The following is a 19,915-nucleotide window of genomic DNA, read 5'->3' as shown; positions in this document are numbered from 1 at the left end:
AAATAGATGTGTTTTACATGGAAGGTTGAAAGGTGAAGATTAGTTTCCTTCCTGATCTGTTACTTAACTGGTTTGGGTTTTTTTTACTGAGGCATGACTTGCAGAAATTTATAGAGCTCTGTCTTTTTTCCCCAAACCTTTTACGTGCTTATATGAAATATTCTTTTGTTGCAGGATTACTAAGGATAGAAAAACGGTCTTGAAAATGTTGTCCAGGCTCTTTCGAATGCACGGCCTTTTTGTAGCCTCTCATCCATGGGAAGTCATTGTGGGAACAGTGACTCTCACCATCTGTATGATGTCCATGAAGATGTTCACTGGGAATGATAAGATTTGTGGCTGGAATTATGAGTGCCCCAAACTTGAAGAAGTAAGGATTTAAATTCGTGTTATAACACTAAGTGTTCATCAGTAGATCCAGGGTTTTCTGTAAAGAAAGATCAGGTTGAGATGTATTAGCAGTAGCTATGCAGAAACTTCTTTAATTGCTTTAATTTCCCATTATGGATATTAAAGCTGTATGCAAGCAGTGATGCATTACAGAAAGTTTTCATTAAATCTAACTTTCAGTTGCACAGTATCTAGTGAATAAAGATTTTATATTAATATTGTTTGCGATATTTTAATTTTTGAAGACACACTAGCAGTGATACTTATTTTATTCTGAAGCTTCATTTTTAGTGCAGCTTCACAATGGATTTTTTATTACTGGAATGTAACAAGTTAATGTAAAAGCTAACTAAATCATGTTGTATTTCAAACAGGATGTTCTCAGCAGTGACATCATCATCCTGACAATCACACGCTGTATAGCAATCCTTTATATATATTTCCAGTTTCAGAACTTAAGGCAGCTTGGGTCAAAATACATTTTAGGTACTGTATCTGATTTTTGTATTTCTTTATGGGTTTTTTTAATACAAATTGTTAATAAGTACTAGAAAGTTAATACTTATATACAGAACAGAGTTATTTTAATTATTTCCTGAATAGCAGAATAAATGTTCTGCATAGCTCAAAGTGCAATTTTTTTTTTAAGAGAGATGTGTAGTAATTGTGTAGGATTATAGAAACATTGGAAATGTAATTCTTGAAGTAATTGTTTATTGTGTGAAATGCTTAAAACATAGAGCTGCTTACGCCAGTTTTCATTTTTGCTGATAATGATAAGATTTATGGCTTTTATTTCTTAGAGTTTTACTTTGAAGTACAAATTTTAGGTTTAAATATCTATATAAAAATAGCATCTACTTCATTGTGTATCTCAACTGCTCTTAATGCGCACTGAGAGATGAGAATTGTCATTTGTTTGCTTCAGAACTGATCTAAAAGTATAGTTTTTCAATTACTTTTTTTTTTTTTTTTTTAAAGGTATTGCTGGTCTCTTCACAATCTTCTCAAGTTTTGTTTTTAGTACAGTGGTAATTCACTTCTTGGATAAAGAACTGACTGGTTTAAAGTAAGTAATGAATTGTTATTCTGGATTTCTTGCCTGAATTTTTTTCTCTACAGTAAACCTTGAATTCTAACATATGCCTCTTTTTTCAGTGAAGCTTTACCATTCTTCCTGCTTCTGATTGATCTATCAAGAGCAAGTGCATTAGCCAAATTTGCGCTCAGTTCCAACTCACAGGTGAGGGGGGTTGCGTTTTGATTTGTTAGTTTTTTTTTTTTTTTTCTGTTGGTTTGTTTGTTTTGGTTGGGTTTCTTTTGCAATGGAGCTTTCAAATTCCGTGTTCAAAGATTAACATCATCCCATGGCAGGGGTGCTTGAACTAGCTGATCTTTAAGGACCCTTCCAACCCAGACCATTCTGTGATTCTGTGAATAACCCAAGTGATGAGACATAGAGGTGAATACTGTATTCGTGATATATAAAAAGGATCAGATTTTATCTGGATTCTGTGTTCTCTTGTCTTCAATCCAGATCAGTGTTCAAGTGAATAATAACAGTGTGAAACTAGTGTGCACAGTCATGTGAGTGAAGTTAATTGTATGTATGAGTACTTTATAGATTCAGAACTTTAAACCAGCAATCCTTTTAGCTAAATTAAGGAGGCTAGAGTTCTGAGACCAAAGTCTTCCCTAAAACAGTTACTGATAGAAAAAAGTTAATTTCTAGGGCTCAGGAATAGTATATAAAGAGACATCTAATGTTATAATGCTGATACTGAAAAAAAATATTTCTGGACAAAATTTTAGCAGAACAAACATAACATGTAGACAGAAACATTCATGCTGTAATGCAATTAAAAGCACAACAGGAAGCATTGACAGGACATCTTGTATGTGATACATTGTAATGGTTTTTTCCTAATACTTTCCTAATAAGTTCTGAAATAAAAGTATATTTAGTGAACTTAATTTATACCTACAAAATACTGCATGTGGGAATTGAACATACGAATTGTGACAAAAATATTGTATATTATATTTTAATGGGCCAAAGGTAGAGAAGTTAATCAAAATCAAATGATCTTGTGTAAATAAAGACTGCCCCCGTATAATAACTTATGGGAAGTAAAGCAACTAAAGAATGTATTCCTTCATAATAGTTCATTATCGGTGTACATTTTTTAAGGCCTTCTCACCAAAATACTACGCAGTTTGCTAATCATGTACTAATGTCGCGTGCAGTACCTTAATTTGATTTTTGTCTTTATGTTAATGCACAGAAATTTTTATTTTTAGGATGAAGTAAGAGAAAATATTTCACGTGGAATGGCAATTTTAGGCCCTACGTTTACACTGGATGCACTTGTGGAGTGTCTTGTGATCGGTGTGGGTACTATGTCAGGTGAGTGATATAATCTAAGGGGTCTAAATCTTCCCAGTTTAAAAAAAAAATATGTTTGGATATTGAGAATTTAAAATAATAGGTGTTACCTATGGGACTGGAGTGACTTAATGTATTTATTTAGCTATTTATTTACTTTCCTAATTACCATATATAACTAGTTTCCTGAAGATGTGAATAATACGTGCATGTTGAGAGAAGTTTGAAATACAGGTAACAGCTTTCCTTGAGCAATGTGCAGTGGGAATAGACTTGTGTACAGCTGCTTTAATAAAATTAAGGTCTCCCATTCCCATCATTCTTGTTAACATCTTGAAGTAGCTGCTAAGATTTTCTCTTGTGCATTCTTAGAAATGAGTTACACTTTCAGTACATGCACACGTTTTTCATATTCTTGCAAAGAATGAGTATTTCTAAAAATTACTCCAGGAAAATAACCAACCTCTTACATTTTTTCCCCACCCCATCTTTTTTTCCCTGTGTGCAATAGCAGTTGTCTTTCCTTAAAAAGAACAGTTAGATGTAATAAACGAAGGATTTTCACATGCAAATAACTAATTTCTTTGTAAAATAAATCAAAGTTCCATACTTAGGACTAAAGTGGGTTATTGTCTGTATGTTTGGTTTTGTCTGTTTGTTTTTGTGGGGGGGGAGTTAAACTATCTTGCATACCTTAAAGGCATCTTTCAAAGCACTTCCTTTTCAAATTGTTTTGGACCTTTTTTGGGGGATGTGTATTAAGCTGTTTTCCTGTTTATATCTAGGAAAAAACACCTCATTTTGGTGTGGCATATAGTTGGTATTTGTTTTGTTGTTTTTTTTTTTTTAATTGTACTGTTAGCTCTTTCATCTTTACTAAGAGAGTTCTGTAATGCATGTATGATGTGGCTAATTGTGTTTCTCTGGACACCAGGCTTGTGAAAGAGTAGGTGGGGTATATGCTGTTTCTTATTGCCTGAGTGCTTAATTGGCCATCTTTCAGAAGAGATTTCAATACATAACGTCAGGTAATTGTATTTTGCTTAGTCAAGTGAGGAGCCTCAGGCTTTCAGTGTGAAGCTTTAAAATCTTGGTGAACCGTAATTATTTGTGTTTATTTAGAAGTATGCTTTAAAAGTTTTCTATAAACATACATTATGCTTAGAATAAGCTAATACACAATGACTAGGGCTTAACATTGTTTTTTTTTCATTAATCTAGACAGTTCCTTCTATAATCTACAGTGTCAGTTTAATGGTTTCTTTCTAACATTTGCAACAATTCTTCGAGTATATAGAAAGCCCATTGCATATTCAAATGTGAAAAAATCCTTCTTTTTTATGTAGGTGTACGACAACTTGAAATTATGTGCTGCTTTGGCTGTATGTCTGTTCTTGCCAACTACTTTGTCTTCATGACCTTCTTTCCAGCTTGTGTGTCCTTGGTATTAGAGGTAAGACCAACTTCAAGACAACATCAAGCTTAGTATTCAGACCCTGTGCTTTTTGTAGGCTGCATGTTTCTTCACGGAGCTACGTGCCAGCCTGTTTGCCTTCCTTTCAAAGCAAACAGAGGGAATGCGCAAAAAGACTTACAGTGGCTCAACTGATTATAGTGACTTGTTAATGCCTTGTAAATGAATCATACTCGAGTTGTGATCTAAAGCAGAGTAAGCAAATTACATTTGTAAATTATTGGGGGCCCCGGGTTTTCCACTGCTTAAAGTCTAACATAGGATAAACAGTAGATCGTAGGATAACTCACTTGTTGGTTCTTCTAATATGTACTAAAAAGCACCTATTTTTAAATTTTGTTATTCTTTCAGCTTTCTCGAGAGAGTCGTGAAGGGCGCCCTATATGGCAGCTTAGCCATTTTGCTCGTGTTCTGGAAGAAGAAGAAAATAAACCAAATCCTGTAACGCAGAGAGTGAAAATGATTATGGTTTGTGGCTCTTTTTCACTTGTAGTTATGCAATCAGTAATGTGTCCTGATGTAATGAATCAAGATTTTGTTTTAGATTCATAGAATAGTTTGGGTTGGAAGGGACCTTTAAAATTCATCTTGTCCAACCCCCTTGCAATGAGCAGGGACATCTTCCACTAGATCAGGTTGCTCAAATCCCCATCCAGCCTGGCCTTGAACACTTCCAGGGATGGTTTATCCACAACTTCTCTGGGCAGCCTGTTCCAGTGTTTCACCACCCTCATCGTGAAAATTTTCTTGTATCTAATCTGAATCTACCTTCCTTTAGTTTAAAACCATTACCCCTTGTCCTGTCCCTGCAGGCCCTAATAAAAAGCCTGTCCCCATCTTTCTTATAAGCCCCCTTTAGGTACTGGAAGTCTGCAATAAGGTCTCCCTGGAGCCTGCTCTTCTCTAGGCTGAACAACCCCAACTCTCTTAGCCTTTCCTCACATGAGAGGTGCTCCATCCCTCTGATCATCTTCATGGCCCTCCTCTCGACCCACTCCAGTGGGTCCATGTCTTTCCTGTGCTGAGGGCCCCAGAGCTGGACGCAGTACTCCAGGTGGGGTCTCAACAAGAGTGGAGTAGAGGGGCAGAATCGCCTTGCTTAACCTCCTGGCCAAGCTTCTTTTGATGCAGCCCAGGATGCGGTTGGGTTTTCTGTTGACTTGTGTTCTGCATCCCATTATTCTAGTTTACAGTAGTAATTTTGAATAACATTCCCTGTGTCTACTCCTAAAGTATTCCTGTGTATGCCATTTCTGTGCCAAACATTCAGGGCGTTTTCACGTGTACGAATTCTCTCACTCTTTCTCCTACAGCACCCGCAGCTTCCTTCACTTATTACTTGAGCAAGAGGGAGTCTCTGATGGGGCAGGTTCAAAGCTATGACTGGAAAATCAGCCTTTAGACTTGGAGGCATGGGAAACAAAAAAACCCCAAACAAATAAAATAAGAAAATGTTTAATATTAGTAGGCTAGATACCTAGTTACAGTTGAAAAATTAATGTTTTGTTATTTTGTGTTTTTAATACAGTCACTGGGTTTGGTTCTTGTCCATGCCCACAGTCGTTGGATAGCGGAACCAGCTGCTCAAAACAGTACTGCAGAAAATTCAGTGGGATTGGATGAGAATGCACCGAAGAGAATTGAACCTAATGTTTCATTATGGCAGTTCTACCTTTCTCGGTAGGTGACTTCATGGAATGGAAGTGTGTTTCCTTGATTAGGATATTCCCCAGTGGTGCCAAACTATGGTCTTAGGGTGCAGCACTTGTAAACTTTCAGATCTGACCACTGTAGGATTCCATCAAAGCAGAGATGACATTTCATAAAAAACATTTCAGTATTAACACTGTTTGTCCAGTCCCCTTGAAGTCATCAACATGATCAGGAGCCATCTGTCCTGTGTGCGTCAGAACACCTCATTTTCCTACTAGCGCAGACACCTTTCAGAACACACTGGAAAGTAAATTTTCCATAATTGCAGACTGCACTGTAATTATTTATGCAGAGCTGCTGATCATTCACACACAACTGCAAAAGGTGCAAAATCCATGTCACTGTTGCTCAGAATTATCTGTTTTAGGGGGTTTTCCCCCCATCTTGGCAGTTCAGCTTGCATCATAGTAATCATTTTGGTAGAGGATAATTGAAACTTTCTACTTTATTGTTGGGAGATAGCTACATCAAACTGATTTAACACCTGTTAGTGAATATTGTACAGTCATTTCTCTTACTGGGAGCTTTTTAGCTAAGGTTTAGTAAATATTTAACGACATCTGAAAAGTCTTACATTGTTAGTAATACACATAATGATTTCTCTACTCTAACCCTAGCATATTTGAATATCCTGATAGAAAACATCTTTTGACTGCAATTTATGTAACTGTATAAATTATGATGAAACTATTACCCTTTCTAAAGCAAAGGGATGTCAGGATGCTGTTATAAACAACAAATTGTATATACCGTGTGTTTACTTTTTGTCTGTTTTAGAATGGCCAGTATGGATATTGAACAAGTGATCACTCTTGGATTAGCCCTTCTACTTGCTGTCAAATACATTTTTTTTGAGCAAGCAGAGACTGAATCCACACTCTCACTGAAGAATCCCATAACATCGCAGGTGGTGGTCCAGAAAAAGGTCACTGATAATTGTTGCAGGAAGCAATCTGGACTTCTGAGGAACAATCAGAAATCTAACACAGTAGAAGAAGCTTTAGTACCCAAAGATGGAAATGGTAATTTTTAACATTTTAAAGTCTGAACTATTCCTGAATATTTGGAACAGATAGTGAAATCTTGTTAGCGTGTTGTATTTTAAATCAAAACTTAAGAATTTTGTAAACCAAAGTTAATTTTATTTGTCTTTATGCAGCTGAAGTCATAAAACCTGTATTAGCAGAGTCATCAACCAAGGCTACATTTGTAGTTGGCAGTTGCAACCCCGTGGAAACCTCTTCATTTCTTAATGGAAAAGAGGAAGAAATTGAGTTACCTAAGGAACCACGTTCTATTGAGGAATGTGTCCGTATACTTGGAAATGCAGAGGTATGGAAAAATAACTTTTTTTTTCTTTAACATCTACTGCAGCATCTGACTTAAGAATTCTTACAGTTCATTTTTTCAGCTTTTAATTGATTGTAATTTCATGCTTCAGAAAATTATATGATTTTAATAACTTGGGGGATCATGACTAAAACAAAGACCATTCATAAGTCATTTCTCCAGTCAGTTGGGGCTGGGAGGGAGGGGAAGCAGCTTCATCATTTGTGACACAGCAAGTTATTGAAGCTTCATCATGTAGGTGTGTAAGTGGGTGTCTGAGTAATTAGTTTTTGATCATATCCTGGCCTAATATAAAACCTGACATCGGGAGTTGGTTCCTTTAGATGTACTCTGATAATGTCAAAGTAAAGCTGTTACTCTTTTTCATTTGGAAACATCTAAAAGGATTTTCACCAAAAGAATCTGTGCTTTCCTCACCCTTTACATTTCCAGAAAGGAGCAAAATTCCTTACTGATGCTGAGGTTATCAGCTTAGTTAATGCTAAGCATATTCCTGCATACAAACTGGAAACCCTGATGGAAACTCAGGAGCGAGGTGTGTCCATTCGCAGACAGATGTTATCTAAGAAACTCCCAGAACCTTCATCTTTGCAATATCTTCCTTATAGGAATTATAATTATTCTTTGGTAAGTAAAACACAGACAAGCAAAACTCACTGTAAAACCATTTTCCAAATACACACTCAAAGTGGTGTTTATGAATTAACAATGAGCTTGGTCAAAAGTGATGTAGAAGAAAAAGAAAAAAAGGTAAACATAAGGCACTACCTTTTGTAGGTCTTGATATTTTTAAACCTAAGGAAGTGGGTAAGTTCTGTAGTTTACCCCAGAAAATACTTCCTACAAAGCATGCAGCTGCCTTATCTCAGAAATGCAGAATTCTGCTAATACTAAATGATTATTACTGTTCAGTTTGACTGAATGATAATATTACCTTGAGCTCAGGTTAAAATGGAACTTTATTTAAAATTCATTTAACAGTGTTAGGTTTTTTTAATAGTGTTTAAGACTTAATAAGGTTGAATATATATATGCCAAATACTAGACTTGAACATTATTAGCTGTTGATAGCTGTAGCTGTTAACTTTTTGGGGTGGGAACTGCTTGCTTTATGGATAGGGTTGTGGGGTTTTTTGCTAAGGTACCTTGTAGTCACAGGCATAGTATGTGGCATGCTGTACCATACCACTCAACTGTAACCTTAATGATACCTTTTTTATTATTTTTTTAAGGTTATGGGAGCTTGCTGTGAAAATGTGATTGGATATATGCCTATTCCTGTAGGCGTAGCAGGACCACTATTTTTGGATAACAAAGAGTTTCAGGTGCCAATGGCAACAACAGAAGGATGTCTTGTAGCAAGCACTAATAGAGGATGTAGAGCAATATGCGTAAGTACTGTTTGATGAGCCTGAAAATCTTTCTATTTTATAAAACATATTTGAGGTGATACGAGGCGTGTTTTTGACTTCCTAAAAACTAAAATTCACTTTGAGTGATCTTGCTTTGTTTCCCTTCTGCTTTGATTTTTAGCTTGGTGGAGGAGCACGTAGCCGCATTCTGGCAGATGGGATGACTCGAGGACCTGTTGTAAGGCTGCCCACTGCTTGCCAGGCTGCAGAAGTGAAAGTTTGGCTTGAAAGCCCTGAAGGCTTTAAAATAATGAAGGAAGCTTTTGACAGCACAAGTAGGTTAGTACAATGGCCATTCCAGTCTTATTTACTGATACAAGACTTCTGTGGATGGTAGAAAGCTCCTAATTGGTTGGTTTGTTTTTGTTTGGTTTTTTTGCATACTGCCATACAGGAAATTACGTACTTATTTTGGCTATCCCACATAGTGTGAATCTAAGAGAGCAAAAGTCACTCTGGTTATATACCAAGGCTAGTAATGAGCATTTTCCAATGACGAGTGGTAAACAAGTGTATCTTAGCAACAAATACACTTGCGTAATACATAATATATTATTTATTTTGTCTAAGCATTTAAAAACAAACATAAAAGCTTATTTGAATTTTTTGTAGTTACTGTGCAAAAAGTAATTGATAGTTTGGAATCTTAGCCTTTCAGATGATATTACTGATATTAATAATTAATTTGTGAGGTCCCAGAGAATACACAATAAACTAAAGCTAGAACTGAAATGCTAAAAAATCTAAAATAGTATTTAGAATTAGTCTACTTTGAGCCCTAGAGTTTTTCCTAAGACTTACGATCACCTGCTTTCTTTAGAAGGATTCAGAGAGAGATTTCCTCATCAGTTTTGTTTCTTGCCAATCGTACAAATGTCAGCCAAGGACATATGTGTATTTTGGCCAGAATCAACTCACGCTGCTGTTTAAATGCAGTATTTCCTGGTTTTTGTTTGACTTGTGGAGCTTGTGCTGATGCCAAAAATAGCATGGGTTTTGCCTTGTTGTAAGATTAGCATAATAATTTCCAAAGGCTGTATTATTAATTTATACCTTGTACTCAAGATGCTTTAAGGAATACAAATGAATTAAATTTATGTTAGCACTTCAGGATATTTATTTCATGAATTCCAGAGACAGAAAACATAAAAAGGCAGTGAACACTTTTACGGTGAACATTTGTAAAGCATTTACTTGAGAGAACTAAGTGCATGTTTTTTTGCATGTTTTTTACTGTGAGGTTTTTTCCTGTGCTGAGAGAGGAGGAATGCAGTGTAGTCAGCAGCGCTATCTGCAGTGATTTACTGTCATTGTTCCACTTAAAACTAATTTGAACTTTTCCCTTGAGGATTGTAAGTAATAGCTAAATTTCCTTGCAGGTTTGCCCGCCTACAAAAACTTCTCATCTGTTTGGCTGGTCGTAACCTTTATATCCGTTTTCAGTCTGGAACAGGGGATGCAATGGGAATGAATATGATTTCAAAAGTAAGGACCAGTCCCCTTAAGTCTTTTTAATAAATGTGCATTTCTTTTAAAAATAATAAACAAATCATAGCTTACCAATGTGTGATTACCTGGCATGTGAAGACAGAAAGATAAGACATAATACTGTTTGCGGTTCTATAAAATAAAAGTGTGTGGCCTTGTAAAGTGTAAACAAGAATAGCATGAGAACACTGAAATAAAAAGGTAACTTTGTATTTATTTTTTTATTATTATTTAAAGAAGGTATTCTTGATAGTATGGAAGTTAAGCTTGTTGCTCTGCTGCTTTGGGCCAAAGATTTTATCCAGCAGTATTTAATCTGTTACTGTATTTATCACTTCCTTCTGAATAAAGGATTAGGAATCTGGTGAATGGCAGCAGAGAGGTGTTCTCTAGTTTTGTTTGTTTGACTTTTTTTTTTAATTTTTATTTTTTTTTAATGCAAATGTGGAAGAACCTGAGACATGACTCATTGATAGGGGGGTGCCTTGTGCTGTTTGAGATTTAATTAATTTTGGATGTAGTAGAAAGAGCTTCTCTGCACTGTGAAATCAGACAAAAGGTCTTCTGTATTTAGTGCCTGCCTATGACCAGACCCATTTGTGTAATGGTTCTGATAAGACATAAATTTTGCATAGAATAGGCAATTAGTATTAATTTCATGCCTGTGGTGTTTGACTTGGTTCATGTTGTATCTTCAGTATGGTAAGCGTATGTCCATTCACCTACAGTGAATATAACCCAGATAGTCCATATGTACTGGGAAGAACCAGTTATTCTCCATATAATTCCCAAAGTGGGAAGATAGTGATAATTGGGTTTTTTCTTGTTTCAGGTTCCTTCTTGAAATTATGTTCTTCTCTTCAGCTATAACTGATGATCTGACTAGACTTAATCTAATCTTGCTGTTCCACTTGTCCTTGAGTAGCTTATTTTGCAACCACAATGATATACTAGCTTTTTATCTGTTTCTTTTCTAACAGGGTACTGAAAAAGCACTGGCAAGGTTGAATGAAGAGTTTCCTGATCTCCAGGTTATAGCTATTAGTGGTAACTATTGTACAGACAAAAAACCTGCTGCTATAAACTGGATAGAAGGAAGAGGGAAGTCTGTTGTCTGTGAAGCAGTCATTCCAGCCCAGGTTGTTAAAGAAGTAAGTGCTTTGCTTTACTTGTTTATAAAAATGCATACATTTTACAAAACTGATGCCTGTCTTACATCATAAATACTTACTGTAGGTTTTTTTCAGGTAAGGGTAATTCCTACATGTATATTCCAACACTGCTGAAGGATAAGCCAGTTTTCCTGACACAGATTTTTTTTTCCTTTCATTGTCTATTCTGACATAATGTGCATGTATTTAATGATGCATATCTAGCTGAAGGATTTTCACTTTTTACCTTTGAAAAATTATGCCACAGTTTGACAGATTCTTACACATGGGGTTTACACATGGTCATTATACCCAGTCATTTTGATCATTTCAGTCACTTGTCGTCTCTTGCTTAAACCTGGCATGCTCTTCAAGGTTTATATAGCTCCTTCTACAACAAAAACAGATAATCAGGTGCTCCACTTAATTCCAAAGCTGTGTTACCATCTTGCATGATGAAGGATGATCTTTATAACCAGTGCCAGTCCTAGCCCCTGGCAAACTTGTCCTGCATCATAACAGCCTCTCTTAGATTCTCTTCCACCTGAGCCCAGAAGACTGGCTGTGGGTCAGTCAGACCAAGTCCATTGCCTGTTACCTGGTCACCAGCGCTGGCCATGAGAGACAGTACCCAGGGAGGAGTTCACTACACCATATTCAGCACAGTTTTCTATCGACTTGTTCAAGATTTTCTTAATTGGTGCTTTTGTATTTGATGGATATTTTTTTTTGTCTGTTTGTTTGTTTTCCCCCAGTATTTGTCTGGTCCCTTTTGTGAAAGTATGTAAGCTTTTAGCACTAGTATCCCAGGCAGAATTCCATGGCAGAACTACACCTTGTTTGAGAACTATCTCCCTCTTGTTGGTGATTACCCTTGGTGATGCCCAAGTTTTGTACTGGAAAAGATGCTAAAAACTTGTAGCTTCGCTCTACTGCTCAAGATTTTATAGCTCTAGCACAGCCCTTCCATCTTCCCATCTATTCTCATTTTGAGACTGAAAAGTACTAGTTTCTTTTTGAGGAATGAGTAAAAAGACTATGCTAGCGTGTCCTTGAACATCCTTATATTGAGATGTTTTTCAGTTGTAAAAGTTCTAAAATTCTGGGTACAGAGTTGGACGCAGTATTCAGAGTGTGTGCAGGCTGGATTTATACATTGACATAATTCACATTTTTGGGGTTTGCTTCCTACTAGTTTCCTAGTAGGAATTTGAAAATTATGTTCACAGCAATATCTCTTTTTGTTCTCTTTAATCATTTTTATACTAGATTCAGTGTAGACCTTTTATCTGAAGGTTTCAAAATACAGTCAGTATAGTATAAATGTGCCACTTAATTTGATATTACTATGCACAATGTTTATTTACCAGTGTAGCACGGTGGTTTGTGTTTGAACTCTTGAGTTTAGCTCTGTATTCTTATGCAGAGCAAAACTGGGGAGGGTTTAGTGTCTGGAGCAACTTGGGAGGAATGTAGCTCTTAAATAAGGTGAATTAATGGGAAATTTCTGGTGAGTTGATTTTGTTTGTTTCATTCTGAATGTAAATGAGAATTTGAAATGGAGCAGATAGCTGGTGAGCTTTTCTTAAAGCTCTGTGCAAGTCCAAACCCTTCGCACTGACTTTTCCATTGTTACTTGGACAATGCAGCCTGCATTTGGAAAGGGCTCCTTTTGAACAAAAACGGAAGTAGGTATATAGGACAATGATTGAGTCAAAGTCCATATGGAAGAAAACCAGGGGTGAGGGCTTATTAACCATAAATAGAGTATGTCTACTCCTGAGCAAGGAATGGTGTAGTAAAAGTGTATCACTTTGTCTAGGTGTTGAAGACAACTACAGAAGATATAGTTGAAGTCAATATAAACAAAAATTTGGTGGGTTCTGCGATGGCTGGTAGCATAGGTGGCTACAATGCGCATGCAGCAAACATTGTGACAGCTATCTACATTGCCTGTGGTCAGGTAGGTTTGTTTTACACCGATTCAGGTTTTCTTTATATCAGTAATTCTTAAACCAAGCACTTAGTTGAGAGTTTTGTTTTTGTTTTTGTTTTGTTTCTCCTTCCTGATCTGAAGGATGCTGCGCAGAATGTGGGCAGCTCTAACTGTATCACTCTGATGGAGCGAACTGGTTCCACCAACGAAGACCTGTACATCAGCTGCACAATGCCTTCTATAGAAATAGGAACTGTTGGTGGAGGCACCAACTTGCTCCCACAGCAGGCCTGCTTGCAGGTATAAATCAGAAAGTTTAAACCAACTTAGCTTCTTAAATCAAAGCTCACTTTCATGTTGTATATATTGTGTCCGAGTAATGTTGTGGGAATGGGGGCCTCTTAAGACTTGGTGGATTTGATATGAAAATTGTAGAATTATCTAATGAATTGTTTTCATGTGTCTAGTTTTTAAAGCTTAAGATGTTTAATATTAAAGAGACTTATAGCTAGTTGATTGGATATAATTTTTAGACACTTACTTTTAATACTAAATTTAGCATAAATTTACTTAGATTTCATAGGAAAATACTGCATATTTTTCTGTACAGATGTTAGGAGTTCAAGGTGCATGCCAAGACAACCCTGGTGAAAATGCCCGTCAGCTGGCTAAAATTGTTTGTGCTACAGTGATGGCAGGGGAATTGTCACTAATGGCAGCTCTTGCAGCTGGGCATCTAGTCAAAAGCCACATGATCCACAACAGGTAAGAAATGGAAAAATTCTTGTCTTTCTCTACTGTTTTGCCCTTTTTCCAAATACACAAGTTTCAATAATAGTTAAATTAGATAGTTAAAATGTTACACTGCTGTTGTATGTTGCAATTATTAATATAACTATCTCATGTAGTTATCTTAACTTTTTTATTAGGTCAAAAATAAATCTACAAGATCTTCAAGGAACCTGCACTAAGAAGGCAGCTTGAATACTGAAATGGCTTTGAAATGAAGTATTGTTCTAGCAACTGTCCAGGTGCGCAGGGATTAAAAAAAAAAAAAAAACCCACAAAAATCTGTGAAGTTTAGAACGAAAATAACCTTCAACTCAATGATGTCTGTGTAAGATAAACTGAGAAGTCAGTGGACTTGTGTGAGACTTCTTATGCCTTTGACATTCTTCAGTGGTTCGAGAAAGTGTGGTTGGACTTCATGAAAGAAGTCCTGTCAGATGTCTTGAACGTGGCTTTGGAATTCTTACTCTTAGACATCATTTTGTAAAGGGTCAGTCTTACATTTTCACACATTGAGATCATTTTGACTAGTAAGCTCCTGGTAACTATCAAGCTGAAAAGTCATGTGAGGTACTTTGTACATTTAAAAAGAAAAAAAAATAGTTGGTCTAAACTTGGCTTGAATGCACTGGTCCTTGCCGTCTTTATTTTCTGGTTAGACAAGCATGGTTTTTAAAGTGATGGCATGCCTAATCACTTTTCATGAACTCCCAGTTTTAATTTTGTTCACATGTAAAACTTATGTCTTAGGGTATAAGACAATTTTATTGAATCATATTAATTTCATAGAAACCTCTGTCTATACATAGTACTTAATTTGCTGCTGTATCAGCTAAGCAGCGTACAATGTTTTAAGTCCACAGTTTAAGTTCTTCCTTTACAGAAAACTTGTGACCTATAAAGTTCTGAGCTGTTCAATATAGTCTGTACTGAATGAGGGAAAAACAGTGTTCTCAACTGTTTTGTTACTTTGTTCAGGTTAAAAAAAAAAAAAAAAAAAAAAAAAAGAGATTTTGAAACTGGCAACTCCACCAAAACCAGTTACATGTCAGACAGGTTAGTAATTTAAGCAAATGGAGTTTCTCAAACTTTTTTTTATGGGAGTGCATTCAAACAACAGGAGTCAAGAACAGATGTTTACACTTCTTCTTTTAGAAGATGTCTCTTAAGGTACAGTGTGTTTGTATATTCCTAATTATTATTTTATTTTTTTAAGTGTTTGACACTTATTCCCCAGGAATAGGTGTGTATCCACTGCTTAAGCTGAGATGAAATGAAGCCAGAGAATCATACTGTTCTTTAACATTAGGTTTTTTTATGTTTTAATTCTGTTTAAACTTTCTTTATGAGGGGGTAGTATTTATTTTAAGAAAAAATCTTATTCTTTTTTTTCAATGAAAAGAACTAATTAAGGGAATTCAGTGAAATGACATGTTAATGCAACAGCAGGTTTTGTATTAAAATACTGTACTTGGACCAGTGAAGCAGTCTCAGGTGTTCTTAACGTAATACAGAAAATCCAGGTGTATTCTGGTTTGATTCACCTTCGGGAATATTGCTCAATGCATTGCCCTGTCTAGTTAATCACGAGAGGAAAATTGTTAATATGCTTGATGTTGGGTTGTTGGGGTTTTTTTTTTTGTTTGGTTTGAGCTTTTCTGTTTGTGGTTTTTGGGGGGGGGGGGGGGGCGGGAATCAGTGGATTGGACTAGGTTTCTTACAGGAATGCAGCGGCAGCCCTAAAGGGGTGACTAGCAGAGGTGCTCTTCTAATGTGCAAATTTGATATAAATCATGATGGGTTGTTTTGTAGCACATCAACACATTAATATCACTGTAATGAGCTCATAAAGCTAATGTGCAAGCATGAAGACATACTACATGCTAGATATGTTATGATAGCACGTAAATATCATGAATGTTTATCTTCTGCAGTATTGTTGCTAATAGCTATTTTATTTAAGGAAAGATGGAACTGCTTTGTTTCTATGTTCATTCAGTGATCTTATTTAAAGTAACACTGTTCTGGCAATAAATGGTGGTTCAGTGTTGATTTTGGTGGATTGAACTGACATTCTGTCTTGCAGAATTAACATTTTGTATTAATACTAAATTGTGTACATTTTGGTACAAAACTACTTTTTAAGTTTCAGTAAAACAATGGAAAATGTATTGGCTTAATTGTGATATTTTAAGCTTACTTCATGACTTAGTGACATACCTTACTAGACAACATAAAATAAGAGGGTTAAGGAAAGTATGACTGGCATATAGTATTAAATACCTGTGGCACTGGGACTTCTCAGCCTGGTTTGCAGAAGCCTGGACTGATTTATTCTCCTCAAGTCTGAATTACACAGTGTCCAAAGGGGAAAACTAATTCACTGCAGCTTTAGCGATGCCTTCTGTTTTGGGCATTTCTCCTGTCTTCCAGAAAACTGTTGGTTGTACTTGTGGCAGTTTCTCACGTGTCCACCAAGTCCAAAGTTTCAAAGGTGATTTTTTTTTTTTTTTTAGTCTGTTAGCTTGCTACCTGAATTTTAAACGCTGCTTCCACCAGGAAAATGTAATTTTATCAAAATACTGTATATTCTTGCAAGACGGGTTCAGCTGGAAGAGTAAGAGCCCATCAGTACCACATCAAGAACTATTTGGAATTCATACCAGAGCTTTTAATACTGTAGTGGATGTTAACAGCAAAGCGGTTAAGCTGAACCTACTTTACCCCCACTACACACAGCTCCCCTCCCTGCGGTCTGACATGAAAGCTTGGGAGCTGTGAGGCCTGGAAGTTCTGCAGCTGTGTTTAATTACACGATTGTTGTCCACTTTGATTTCCCTCAGCCAGAGTAAGACGTTTCCAGTGAGGTGTGCCTTACCTTGGCTTCCTGACAGAGGAGCAGCTTCTGCTCGCACCGCCTGGGGATGAAGAACCCCGCTTGTGCCGAATGTCACTGTGATGCCAGCAGACTATTAGCGGCCGCCGCCATGGTGGCGGGGTGCGGGGGTGCCAGCAAGGGCCCCTGCACAGGCACGGCTGAGCAGGCACAGCAGTTCCCAGAAAAGAGCTCGGCTGAGAGCCCGATGCTTTCGCAGGCATATCCCGGCTCCAGGTGTGTCTGTGCACAGCACTGTTGGATCCTTGGTGCGAACCCTGCTCGTAAGGTGAATGCAGCTCTGACAAAAGCTGTGGCAGGTGGTCTGTCCTCCCACACCTTTCATTTGCCTTTTGGGGTGGAGTGAGAGGTCTTACTACTCACAGTACTTTTAAGATACATCATCATCTCCATATGAAGCTATGTCTCCATGGGGACATAACCTCAGAAACGGTATGTCCTCTTACTTGTTCCCTTTGTGTTTGGTTAGGGGAGGTTTACACTGTACAGTGACACCTGCTGAAAGGAGATGATGGTTTGGGCTCCAGGCGGTGTCCGTGTTCCAGCAGCAGTTTCTCTGCTCCACGGATCCTCTCTGTTGCCTCGGGGGAAGCTTGTATTCCTGGCAGAGGTATCTTGCCTTACAACCGAGGCAGTTATGGAGCGGTGCCTATGGTGACACTCCTAGCGCTGACAATTCCGTACCTTATCTTCCTGCCCAGAGATGGCTGCTGGCCCCAGGCTCACCTTGGTGCACCAGCCCCAGGGAGGAGGGGCTGCCTCTGAAGTAAGCCTCATCTCTACAGCGTTCTAGGCCCTTTGCAGTCCATTATTACACTATGCAAAATTACCTCGTATCCCATCTTCACTGCTGGTTTATGCTGGGTCTGCTTCTTCATCTACCCAGGGGGACACTACGGGCTTTAGCCTTGGCTTCCATAGGTTTTTCCCCAATTACAGAACCAGCAGCATCCTCACTAGGACTCAGAACATCTAGAAGAACATGGTGGGTCGACTCACGATGCTGCTTGCTCACCCCAACCTAACAGGATGGGGGAGAGAATGGGAAAGGTAAAAGCAAGAAAACTCATGGATCGAGATAAAGACTGTATAACGGGTATAAGCGAAGCTGCACAGGCAAAGCAAAATCAGAAATTTATTCACTCCTTCCCAGCAGCAGGCAGGGCCTCGGCACACTAATGGTTACTTGGGAAGACAAATGCCAGAAACACAAATGTCCCCTCATTCTTTCTCTGAGCTTTTAGTGCTGGACATGATGCCATAGGGTGTGGATTATCCTCTCTGGGCTGTGTCCCCTCCCAGCCTCTTGCCCACTGCAGCCTGCTCGCTTGCAGGGGGCACAGGGAGGAAAGAAGCACGAAACGAAAGCCTTGATGCTGCCAAACCCTGCTCAGCAATAGCCAAAACACCAGTCTGTTACCAAGTCACAAACACAGAACGCAGCCCCATACAGGCTGCTGTGAAAACAATCCTGTCCCAGCCAGAGCCTGTACAAACTAGAAAATCTAGATCTTAGTGCCAGTATCTGCTGAGATGCACAACAGCCAAATAAAGACCTGCTTTTAGAATCATGGAATGGTTTGGGTTGGAAGGGACCTTTAAGTATCATCTAGTCCCACACATCCCCTGCTGTGGGCAGGGACACCTCCCACTGGACCAGGTTGCTCAAAGCCCCATCCAGCCTGGCTTTGAACATCTCCAGGGATGTAGCATCCACAACTTCTCCAGGCAACCTCTTCCAGCGTCTCACCACCCTCGGAATAAAGGATTTCTTCCTTACCTACTTCATTCTTCCCGAGAAGAATTGTATGAGGTCAGCCTATTTTCATAAGCTAGAACGCCGGGATGAAATAACCATGCCATAAAAATTATGCCAGTGTCTGTTCTCTCCTAGGAAGACTGGGTGAAAAACCAGACTTAGACAAGCCCATCAAGTTCAGAGCAAGCTGAGTCACAGGGTCTGCATCTTCTAGCTCTCCCCCTGGTACCACAACAGGGTTTGCCAAACTGCTTCCCACTTCCCCTGTGATGAAACGCTGGTCTCCAAGAACAAACGGAAGGCAATCCTACAGCACGTGTACCATCGGCTGCAGCATCATCCATCCACAATCTCAGACAAGTGGTCTTGCAAGGAGCCAGTCACCGTGTAAAGTTGCCCTGAAAACCTTACTTTACCCTGAAAACAAGTGGGCGATGTTGCTGCCTTCTTTTGCCCAGCACTGGTTGCTAGGTCAGTGTTAGGCCCGTAGTCCACACCCAATCAAGCCCGATTTATACACTGTGCACGGGGATAACTATGCTGCCAAGGTTAAAACTTCTTTTAAAAGAGGTACCTCAGTCAAGCCAAACACCAGGGTAACAATACGTGCAGCAGCCCAGGTTGTTCCCCTTCTCTTATACCTGAGAGCTGGCATAGGTCTGTGTGAGCTGGCCCAGTTAAATTATTCTAAAACAGAGTCAAAATTAGCCCAACTTCTGGGAATATTTGCTCTAAAGGAGTTCTTCATTAGTGAAAAAAAAAATGGGCAGGTCTATCGGGCACACAGAGAGACTCTTGTCAGAGTTTCTAGCTAAACAGAATTGCACGTTTTCAGGAATAATCTTGGCTTCCCCCTGTGAAAATTGTTTCTGGGTAAGTAAGGCTGAAGAGTTGGACACCCTAAGGAAATGTGTCCACAGCAGCTTCTTTTAATATTTAACAAAACACCCTAAACTGGTCATTTAAAATCCAGGGGACACAGTCACATAGCATAGAAAACTCCATGCAACTTTAGTTTTTGCTGTGGTAACACAAACATGGCCAAGTCTGGAAGCCACCAGGCTTTACCTCTCTCACTTGAAAAATTTTCCTGCTTTGCAAGGTAGAGAGGAAAAAATCATAATCTGTATTATGCTCAGGGTGATAATAATTCATCAATTGCTTGATGGGT

At 38.2% G+C, this 19,915-nt stretch overlaps 1 protein-coding gene across 2 annotated transcripts; it reads left to right on the top strand.

Annotated features, from left to right (window-relative positions):
- The first annotated feature begins 205 nt into the window (after positions 1-205).
- On the top strand, positions 206-15,070 carry HMGCR (3-hydroxy-3-methylglutaryl-CoA reductase). 2 transcript variants are annotated; one of them, XM_074166190.1, is made up of 19 exons: positions 206-370; positions 765-876; positions 1,372-1,459; positions 1,549-1,633; positions 2,692-2,797; positions 4,123-4,229; positions 4,602-4,718; positions 5,779-5,930; positions 6,741-6,985; positions 7,123-7,295; positions 7,746-7,940; positions 8,546-8,704; positions 8,847-9,004; positions 10,105-10,210; positions 11,194-11,364; positions 13,187-13,327; positions 13,442-13,600; positions 13,911-14,065; positions 14,230-15,070. In XM_074166190.1, exons 1-19 carry the CDS (start codon positions 206-208, stop codon positions 14,282-14,284), a joined length of 2,649 nt encoding a protein of 882 aa, XP_074022291.1. In that variant the 3' UTR covers positions 14,285-15,070. The 2 variants fall into 2 exon arrangements, with proteins under 2 accessions (XP_074022291.1, XP_074022292.1); XM_074166191.1 differs by lacking the exon at positions 8,546-8,704 and having other exon boundaries at positions 14,230-15,064.
- Positions 15,071-19,915: the final 4,845 nt, after the last annotated feature.

This window comes from Numenius arquata, chromosome Z, assembly GCF_964106895.1.
Source record: "Numenius arquata chromosome Z, bNumArq3.hap1.1, whole genome shotgun sequence".
Lineage (NCBI taxonomy): Eukaryota > Metazoa > Chordata > Aves > Charadriiformes > Scolopacidae > Numenius > Numenius arquata.
Note: the sequence above shows the minus strand (reverse complement) of the source record. Positions and strands in the feature narration are given on the sequence as shown.